The sequence below is a fragment of the Vigna unguiculata genome, chromosome 1 (assembly GCF_037176805.1).
Source record: "Vigna unguiculata cultivar grain cowpea cultivar isolate G323 ecotype 2 chromosome 1, ASM3717680v1, whole genome shotgun sequence".
Classification (NCBI taxonomy): domain Eukaryota; kingdom Viridiplantae; phylum Streptophyta; class Magnoliopsida; order Fabales; family Fabaceae; genus Vigna; species Vigna unguiculata.
The window spans coordinates 9,849,724-9,860,353 of record NC_140792.1 but is presented as its reverse complement, the minus strand read 5'-3'; the positions used below and the strand labels follow the sequence as shown (position 1 = coordinate 9,860,353).

General features: G+C 32.3%; 1 protein-coding gene across 2 annotated transcripts; it reads right to left on the bottom strand.

Moving 5' to 3' along the window:
• Positions 1–4,881: 4,881 nt before the first annotated feature.
• On the bottom strand, positions 4,882–8,840 carry LOC114167809 (S-adenosyl-L-methionine-dependent methyltransferases superfamily protein). 2 transcript variants are annotated; one of them, XR_003600565.2, is made up of 6 exons: positions 8,580–8,840; positions 8,407–8,470; positions 7,193–7,385; positions 6,900–6,973; positions 5,507–5,975; positions 4,882–5,126 (listed from the first exon to the last, which is right to left on the bottom strand). XR_003600565.2 is itself a non-coding variant. In XM_028052819.2 (6 exons), exons 1-6 carry the CDS (start codon positions 8,803–8,805, stop codon positions 5,003–5,005), a joined length of 837 nt encoding a protein of 278 aa, XP_027908620.1. In that variant the 5' UTR covers positions 8,806–8,839; the 3' UTR covers positions 4,882–5,002. The 2 variants fall into 2 exon arrangements, 1 of the variants encoding a protein (XP_027908620.1); XM_028052819.2 differs by having other exon boundaries at positions 5,820–5,975; positions 8,580–8,839.
• Between the last annotated feature and the right edge of the window lie 1,790 nt (positions 8,841–10,630).

The window sequence follows — 10,630 nt, the reverse complement described above, 5'->3', positions numbered from 1 at the left end:
AGTGAACAAATGCTTTTCTTCTGGGTGTGTTACTGCTATTGATGAACACATGGTGATTTGTATGAACTTTGAAGTGTTTAAATTGTAATTGATTTTGTGATTTTTTTCTTTTTCTGATGATTTGTTGATTGGATTAAGCTTGCCTCTAGTTTCTACAACCCACTTGTGCCTTTTGGGGACACCAATTTTGAGTAACAAATAACATGATTTCCTATTTAGATTTTTTGTTGTTGATGGAATTGGGATATGGGACACCAATTTTGAGTCACAAAACAACACAAAAATTGCGTTTTGTTGCTGAAGTAGCTGAAGGGAATCACTTAAACCAGATTCCTAGTTACAGCTATAGGTATGACATGATGCCTTTGCTCCCAAATGGCTTAGAAACCTATGTGAATGAGCTAGGAAAAGCTTTGGAAGTGAGGGGAATTGAACTCACCAAGCCTAATGAGACTTGTGATGTGGTTTTAGAGAAACCAGTGAGGGGATTCAAGTGTAATTGTGTAGTGTGGAAGGCTATCAGGACCATCGACTTTGCTAAGGAAAAGAGTCTTTGGATTGATGAGATCGACCAGTTTCCAGTGGATGTTCCTAGAGTATCTTCATTTTAAACAATGTAATTTTAAATAATTGTGTATCACACTGTCAACATTAGGTGGTAGTTTTTGGACTACTAAAATTTTACTGCAAAGTTATTGTAATACATTGCTAATTTCAGAGTATTGTAGGATTTTCATTAGGACAAAACTTAGGTGTATTACAATTATTAGGTGTTTCTTGTTTCATTAAGATTCACAACTCAACAGAACAAATGAATAAACTGGAAAATTGATCTGAGCGGGTTATAAATGATTTCATTTTTATTCTCTCATGATGGTAGTAAATATAACGGTAAAAACATACAAAAAACATCAACTGACTTATAAAGAGAATTGACTTTCAAATAGGTGTAACTTTGAGAAAGATCATGAAACATTGCTACCATACTACATATCTATCTGCGATAAAATTATGAAATATGTGCATGGTCTTTGGTTTAAGGTGTGTGTAGAGAGAAAATTAAGATCATACTAGTGGATGTTATAATATGATTAATATTTGCATGTTTAGAAAGCACTTACGTGCATTCTTCCTTGGTCATGTGAAATATCAAACACTTCTCAATTAGATGCTGCAACTATATGTTAATTTGTACAAAACTCATGAACAATCTTAACTATAAGTCTATAACAAAAAAAATACGAATATATATATATATATATATATATATATATATATATGTATATGTATATGTATATGTAAGATCTACATAAATCTATAAGATCTAGCAACAATTTGTTTCATTTGAGGCTTCCCTCTTGCTTGCAATGTTGGTTGCCTTACACATTTGATGCCACCTAGCGTAGGATTAGTGATGTTGATGCTTAAGCTTTTAACTTGGCAACTTTCGTTATGCTTTTGGCCAACTTGTAGACTTCAACAAATTTTTAAATTTTTATCTCAAGATTGTTGAAAAATCACGACTAAAATTCAAGTTAGTCAAGTTTAAGAAGATTTAATCAAAATTAGAATTAAAGAAACACTATATTAGACTAGTCTAAGGAACTCAAAACGCATTAAACTAAAATATCATCCACTGTTTTATTCCATTTATTGTTTTCCTTCCTGCATTGTTTTTTATTTGTAGCAGATGGATCACATGGATTTTACATTGCCAAAAATCGTCGAAACTCTCACACCAACTACTTTTGGGATTGATCCTTTACCTCCTTGTATGGCTACATCGTCAATTGAGCACAGTAAAGGTCGGTCATATGTGTGGAGGCATTTTACTAAACAAAAACCTTATTCTGAAAAGAAGGCTAAGTGTACTTATTGTGGTGATTTGATTAAATATTTGGCTGGAACAAGTGGGATGAGGAATCATTTGATGAGATGCAAAGAAAATCCTAATAGAGAAGCAATCAAAAGGCAAAAACTCTCATCATCAACTACAGAAGGGGTTAGTGTTGGCGCTTCACCAACTATTTCTAAATTTGACCAAAATGCATCTCGAATGAAGTTGGTGAAGATGTTTGTGAAGTCCGAGCTTCCTTTTCGATTTGTGGAAGATGAGGTCTTCCGTGACTTTGTACGGTCCTTGCAACCACGATTTAAGGTCCCATCCCGCACTACATTGAGGCGTGAAATGTGGGAACTCTATGAAGAGGAAAAAACAAAGTTGAAAATTTTTCTATCAAAGCAGTGTGGGAGGGTTTGCTTAACTACAGACACATAGACTTCAATCCAAAACCTAAACTACATGAGTTTAACAACTCACTTTATTGATGATGATTGGAAGCTTCATAAGAAAATTTTGAATTTTTCTCAAACAACAGGTCATTCAGGGGAGTTCATTGCTAAATATGTTGAGGCTTGTTTGAATAATTGGGAGTTGAAGTGAGTCCTTAGTGTCAGTGTGGATAATGCTACAACAAATGATGTTGGGGTCCAATACCTCAAAAGAAGGATGTTATCATGGAATTGTCTTGTCTTAAAGGGAGAATATGTCCATATGCGTTGTTGTGCACATATATTAAGTTTGATTGTGAAGGATGGGTTAAAAGAGATAAAAGATTCAATTTCAAAAATTCGGAGTGCAATTAAATATGTGAAATCTTCTCCAGCTAGATTTGCTAGATTCAAGGCTTGTGTTGAACAAGAGGGAATTTCTTATAAAGGTCTTGCTTGCCTTGATGTTGAAACTAGATGGAATTCAACTTATCTAATGTTAGAGGCAAGCTTGAAGTACAAAGATGCCTTTGTCTTGCTAGATATGCAAGATAAGAAATTTGGTGCTGAAATGACCAAAAGTAGTGGTGTGCCATTAGAAGAAGATTGAGAATATGCGAGGTCTGTTCTACCATTCTACCATGGCATTTCTGGTTCTTCTTATGTCACTAGTCATATGTATATAAAGGAGGTGTTTGAAATTGGTAAAAAAATTCGACAATATTATGAGAGTAGTGATGTGAGCATAAGATCGATGGCAATGAGGATGAAAGATAAGTTTGACAAATATTGGGGAAATCCCACTGGAATTAATATCTTATTATTTATTGTTATTCTGCTTGACCTTAGGAGTAAGTTGGATTTTGTTAATTACTTCATTGACTATATATTTGAATCAGAGTGTGCTCTTTTATATTATATTATATGTGATGTTTCATTTATAGAATCTATTCTATGTTACACTCTATATCCAATCGTGCACTTCTTCACCTCCATTATTGATATGTGAAAGACACCGCTAGAACCATTGTATATTTTGCAAAATGTTGTACTTTGAATTTTGCAATATGAATCGTAATGTAAAATCAGTATAATTTTCTATTCTGAATTTGTACTCGGGTGTATATAATCTGAAATACAAATAGAAAAAAATAACATCTTTTTATTCCGGATTATACGATCCAAAAGATCTACATATTGTACAACAAAAAACACGATATTTATTTATTTCAGTAGAGATATAACTAGTATTTCAGAGACTATAGGAGTGTTGCGAGAAAAGATGGGGTGCAAAAAACAATGATCCAAAAGAAGGAACTGGAAAAAGAAAGGAAAAAAAATAGGGGGCTTCTCCCTGCACCCCAAAACCTTCTCATGTACCCCCAATAATTACCCTTTTGACCCTCTGTTTTCTTGACCCCCAAACCAACTCCACCGCCTCCTTCTCCTCCCGCTTCTCCTTCTCCATCCTCTCCTCTCCCTCCTGCCCCTCCGACGAAGGCCTCGCCTTCCTCATCACCTCCTCCACCCACTTCCCTGCCCTCTCCATGGGCCTCCCCCAACCCTCCCCCAGCTCAACCTCCTTTGCCGTCGAGTTCGACCCCTCCCTTAGCAACATCAACGACAACCACGTTTTTAATTTTAATTTTTTTTTTCTAGAAACGGATTTCAGAATCTGTTTCATACTTTTCTGAAACGGATTCCGATATCCGTTTCATAAATTTTAATTTTTTTTTGTGAAACGGATTTCGGAATCCGTTTCAGAAAAGTATGAAGCGGATTCCGAAATCCGTTTCACAAATTTTAATTTTTTTTCTAGAAACGAATTTCGGAATCCGTTTCATACTTTTCTGAAACGGAATTTGAAATTCGTTTCATACTTTTCTGAAACGGATTCCGAAATCCGTTTCACAAATTTTAATTTTTTTTCTAGAATCGAATTTCGAAATCTGTTTCATACTTTTCTGAAATGGATTCCAAAATCCGTTTCATAAATTTTAATTTTTTTTTATGAAACAGATTTTGGAATCCATTTCATACTTTTTTGAAACGAATTCCGAAATCCGTTTCACAAATTTTAATTTTTTTTTCTAGAAACGGATTTTGAAGTCCGTTTCATACTTTTCTGAAACGAATTCCGAAATCCGTTTCATAAAAAAATATGAAAATTTATGAAACGGATTTCAGAATCCGTTTCATACTTTTGATTAGGGTCAAAAGGGTAATTATTGGGGATACAAGAGAAGGTTTGGGGATACAAGAAGAAGCCCCAAAAAATAGAAGATTTGGGCCTTGGCCCGATTCTAACAAAAGCCTATCAAACTTTATAATTAAAAAATAATAAAATAATCTTGCTAACGTTCTCTTAAATTTAAAACGTTTTTTCTTTATATACAGTGTTATAAACAAAAGAAACTACTTGTAACCTCTTGTGAAAAATATTGAAACATTTTAAAAATAAATTGATCTTTTTCTGAAATGAGAGAACATAGATAACCATTATTACAAACAAATTTAAATATTTTTTCTTAAGAAAATAAACAAACAAATCCAAGAGACACATTATTTTCCATAACAAATAATTTATTTGGATAATAAGTAATAGATAAATTTCTAACTAGGAATACCAAAAAAACATTAATTCAACCAGAAATAATTAGCATAATCCTCATAATACTTCTCACATGGCGAATACAACTTACAAACACGAGCAGTATTAAATTAATTTGCATCATCTTCTGTATAAGAAAATTGGTATTGGACCAAATGGACGGTTTAACATCTGGAGTTTGCAGCAGATCCAATTCTCAACACACAATTTAGTAGCAAAAGATTCAACAGCTTCCAATTCTTCACTGGAAATAAACCATAAATATTAAATAATTAGACATGTAGATGAACACTATTTTTTTTTTCACGAGAATATGTCTTATAATTAGGGAAGTAATTGAAATATTTTAACTACTTCACACATAAAAAAAAATTGTTAAGAGTTTTGGGATTATTCATATAATTTTTTTAACTTAAATATTTTTCACCTTTATAATTAATTAGAGAGTAATAATAGTGGCTTATTGAACTTCTTCATTTTTCATGAAATGAGAAGTAAGCAATTGACAGTATTCATTATTTTATACTAAAATAATTAAGGGTATTTTGGTCAAAAATAATTATTACAGCACACATTTAGAACAAAGTCTAATAACAAGGGACTATAGTTTCAAAACAGTCTTACCATTACATATGGAAGGAATAATTGGAATACTGAAGTCTTCACTGAAGCAAGTGAAGCTTCAAAAAGTCAGAACATTCAAAAAATCGATGGAAAATTAGCGAATTTAGATTTTTGTGTTGATCCTAAGCCGTGTATCATGTCTTCAAAATATATTGATGGACACTGACTTGATGATAACATCAGTATAGTATATTTTGAAAGTTCGGCAAAGGAACCAGAATAAAATTCCAACACAGAATCCAGTCTTAAAATTAGCATATTTGGCGGTTCAAAGATCTCTTAATGACACAAAGTAAAGGGTCAGAAATATCACCGTCCACCAGGGTGCCCCACATACACCACTATACTGATGAGACCACCTGGCATCAGAATTCTCTTGGCAGCTTCCAATGCCAGTGATGTTGTTTCTGATACTGTTATTATATCTTTGTCACCTCCAGGAAGATAACCCAAGTTGAATGCAACAAGCCTATGCAGAGTATTAAGATAGATAAGCATGTTTCAATGAATTGTATCCATAGGAAGCAACTCACCATGACATGTAGTTTTATAATAAGAAATGCATTAATGCAATCATTATTCAGGGTTGCAGCTAATATTGATTATCTTTAAAATGATGGTTGTATCAAAGTTTATGAAATCTACATTCAAAATTAGTAACCTTAGGCTATCTTATTTGAAAATAGTTTTGATAGTATACATCCAAAAATCTCATGATTAAAGAGTTGAAGTAAATGGTAACTTTTGTTTACTTTCTTTCTTTCCTTAACTCTATCTGACACATTTTAATGACAAAACCTTGATGAAAGCATTAGGAATTTCAAACCAGACAATATTTTAAGGGAAAACTGTGGCACGGCACATGCTATTTTAGTGGACTTGAGCCTAGAAGTGCCAAGTCTATAATCAAATCAGCCTTTAGTGCCTGACTGTGCATAGGGAATGGCATCTCAATATATTGTTTTGAAATTTAGAGAAATTTCTGTTTAGCCTCATAAAAGATTCATGCAATGAGACCAAGTTGCAATAAAAGAGTGAAATTATAATTCTTTTTTCAAGAAATCTATAAAAATAAAGAACATAACAGATTTCATTTCAGTGGATATAATTAAATTATACCTCAATCCTAGTCTCCAACGTTATCGGTGTCAATCAATCACAAAAGGTCATTATTTGAGTCCTTTTCCCGCATTTGCTTTCAACTTTTATTTCATATAAAGAAAGATGTAAAGGGAATGATGCTTTGAAAAGTTAGGAACTACAGCAATAATTTTTTTATAAACTCAAGTGATAAATGGTTACAATTTCAAAGATAAGGGTTTACCGATCCCTGGTCTTTATTATCATTAGCTTCTAAACAAGAAGTAGGAACAGGGGAACATGAAACAAGTACCTAACTGAGGCATTCCTTGGAACAACATTCTCCATTTTACTATGGCAGATATTGAAGAGCTTGACAAGTTGTCTCTGCATTTATTTTGAAAGTGTAGTTGGTGACATGAAAGTTCTAAACTGTTGTCAAATTAACTACACACCAAAACTAAAAGGATCGAGGCCAGTTCAACTTCTCAGTCTATAGCAGGATATAGAACTTTTTTCAATGGCTATATAACATTGACTGTTTTATGCAATATTTTTGGCCAACCAATTCAAGGTTGTAACTATTTGCTCATATATAGTGCTAACCTCATTAGAACTAAGTGACTTTTCCAGCAAGAGGGAAGTGTTATTCAAAGCATCTTCTTGAATGTCTAATGCATATACATAACCATCATGAGAATCATCAGCAACTAAATTAAGCATTGCTAAGGTGTCAAAACCATTGCCACAAGTAGCATCAATGACAGTGTCTCCTTTTCGGACAACCTGTTTCCACACCCTGGTAAGTATAAGAAGTATACTTATTTATTATCAAGACTTTACTACCATAACAATTTATATATGGTGTACTAGGACAAGTTTCTCCAAAAGCATTTCTAAGGAAAAAAATGAAATGAGTTTCTCCATAAACCAAAATTTACTTATGCATAATGTATAGAAATTTTCTAGTATAATATTTTTAAATTATGCATAAGCTAAATTTAGTTGATCTACAAGTTCATTTCATTTTTACCCTATTTTTCTATATTTGAAGTGTCTACGAAGAAGTCTGTCCAAACATAGCATATATAGATAAATATGAGAATAATAACAAGTAGCAAAATATATGTGGTGAACTTCAAAGCAGAGAAGGGTCCCATATAGTGTTCTGTAACAAGCATGAAACATGTCCACTTTTAACTCAATCAAAACCCTTTTAGAAGCTTGGAAACTGAAATAAATATGTAAGAGAAGCTCCCCAAATTATATGACAAAGAATCAGAGAGTTTTGACTCAAATTATTAGGGTTTAGGACTTCCCAAAAAAATTAAAAGCTTAGCCCGTCTCTGTGAAACAAGTGTAGCTTGAGATCAAATTCCAAGTGCAACATCCATTCTAATAGTATATATCACATGCAATGTAATTTTCTAGGGTCGTACTCATAAAATATCCGCCTATGCGTACCTTAGACAACAACTGTCTCTGTTACTATTGGAGGCAACAAATAAAGTTGACAAAAGAGTTCCAGGTTAGAATGTCAGCATGGTTGAGAGAAAAAACAGAATTTTAAAATTTTAATCTGTCATTTCACAAGAAGAAACAATAGCAACTCAAAATTGAAGAATTAAAGACCCTAATCATGAGAGTATTTTTTTTGTGGAGAATCAAAAGTAAAAGATTCAGTAACTGAGGTATTAAGAACACAAATTCTGCAGAAAAACTAACTTATCCTTTGAATACTAGTGGAAAAAAAGTAAAAATCTTGGAAACAGAAACATTTCAATTTTCAGGACATAATATGATAAACCAGTAGTACATACATGTGAGCAATGTCAGTTGCCCTCTTCTTTCCAAAGATATAACTCATCAAAGCATCCTCCAAACCTGGAAAACAAGGAAAAGGCATTTCAAAATTGGTAATAGATTATGCACACGGGTTCATGCTACTGCCACAAAGACAACAATTTTTAGGGTAACAAAAGGGAAATAGTACCTGAAAAGGGAGAATCTTTGTGGTAGGAAGAAGAAGATTGGAGATCACTGGCCACTGAGAAAAATCCATTTTTCTTATTAGGTTCCACACAGGAGCAACTAAGATTGTTTTTGGATAGGGTGTTCTTGAGTATCAGAGGAGGAACAAAAACCAAGGTTCTTTGGGGAGAAGATGAAAGGTCGCTATGAGTGGCTAAAGAAAAGAACCAACGCCTGAGAGACAACATCTGCTAGGAATACTATAATATCATGGAGTTAGAAAAACCCATATACAATGGTGTTTTGTTGCATAAGGCTTATTAAATTTTGAATGAAATGATGAATTAGATATTTTTAATTAAATTTTTAATAATTTTTGTAATTTATTAATTAAATATATATATATATATATATTTAATTAAATTTTTATTAATTAATTTCAATATTAATTGGTTGATGTAATTATTATATATATTTTTTATTTTTCTTATTTGTTGTTATTTGTTTTTTTATAATTTTTCTTTATTTATTTCATAATTTTAATTACTAATCTTAACTACTACGGATTTTTTTTTTATAATTTGTCTATGATATTTTCAATAGAAAAATAAAAAAAATCTTTACTACTTTCTTTTCTCTTTTATGTTTTCTAGATGTTTCCGTCATTTTCTTGACATTTTATCAAAAAATTTGTCCAAATCTCAATTTCATCTCATCAATCTCTTCTACAACAATTTCGATGCAAGAATACTTCATTCTGTGGGAATGGTACAACATCTTTTGTTGAACTCCAACCACATTCACAAAACTCTACCTTCGACTATTACGAATTATCCCTCTCAAGTGCGTCATAGAGATTATTGCTCTCACCGAACTTCTTCCTTCCACCTTGGAAATCATGTTGAAGTTTCAAATGTTTTTGTTTACGTAACGAACTTTTCAATTTGGCACTGTTACCCTGTTTTACAATGCGCACTTGCAAAGCGTGAAACATGGGTCAATTCATTCACATTTTCGTGCCACAAAATGGGGAATGTAATGATGACATTTTGGAGGTTTTGAATGTTAAAGAGACATTATTCACATGTGATTTTTCTTATGGTTGACACGCACAACAACATCAATGAAAGTCCCTTACCTTTTTGAAAAAAAAAAATCCAAAAAGAGGTGGTTGAAAATTTTTTAGTGAAGACATTGTGATAAAGTTGGATTTACTAATGTTGAGTTGTAATAAAATGAAAAATTATACCGGTAGAAATGGGGATCAAAATGTCACATAAGTGATACTTAAATTATAAAGGTTTAATTATGTCTTTGGTCCCATTTTTGTTCCAAAATCTCAATTTGCTCCCTCTTTTTTTAGAAGTCTTAATTAGATCCCCAATTTTGTTAAAATGTATCATAGATGCCCTTTTTGTTAAGTTGTGGTAAACATTGTTTGTGAACAATGAGCTGACATGGTTGGGTAGGGCTGAAACAGTGACAAGGATTATAACAATCAAAGTTATTAGTGACGTGGCAGAGAAATAAAAATCTAATTTAATATTCAAAATTCATTTTTGAAATTAGGGTTTATGTTAAAAAATAGATTGGGGATTTTGATCGTTGATGGTGATTGCCACAATATGCATACCAATGGTGTTATTTTTTGCAACGGACTTTTATGGAGGGTTAACACCTAATTTGATAAGCGTAAATGAGATGAGCCTTGTTGTCTTGGTAATGATAGACTTAATTTTTTTTAATGACTTTGGATGAAGGATAATGAAATCAGGGAACTACTGTTGTTGTTACAACGTGTTGTGTTAGTTGAAGTTTTTAGGCAAAAATGATTAATCCTATTTTTTTACTCTACAAAATTGTGCTAGATGATTCTGTTGAATTTTGAACACCTTTTTTTTAATCAAGTACAACGTTGATTTGGGATAAATTCACATAAAATAAGATGACATAGCTTTAGTTAGATGCTTTGAAAAAGGTTATGTGATGACCAAATATCGAAATAGTTTTAGTCAAATGGAAGAATGAAATGACTAAGTTATACTCACTGCTTTTGAGCAAGAATAATAAATC

What these genes read in the sequence shown, in the direction of transcription:
- LOC114167809 (XM_028052819.2), bottom strand. Translation starts at nt 8,805, where the DNA reads ATGTTGTCTCTCAGGCGTTGGTTCTTTTCTTTAGCCACTCATAGCGAC. An exon ending in CAAAGATTCTCCCTTTTCAG is followed by an intron (nt 8,471 to 8,579) that starts GTACTATTTCCC and finishes CTTGTTTTCCAG; the next exon opens with GTTTGGAGGATGCTTTGATG. An exon ending in CCAAGGAATGCCTCAGTTAG is followed by an intron (nt 5,976 to 6,899) that starts GTACTTGTTTCA and finishes TACTCTGCATAG; the next exon opens with GCTTGTTGCATTCAACTTGG.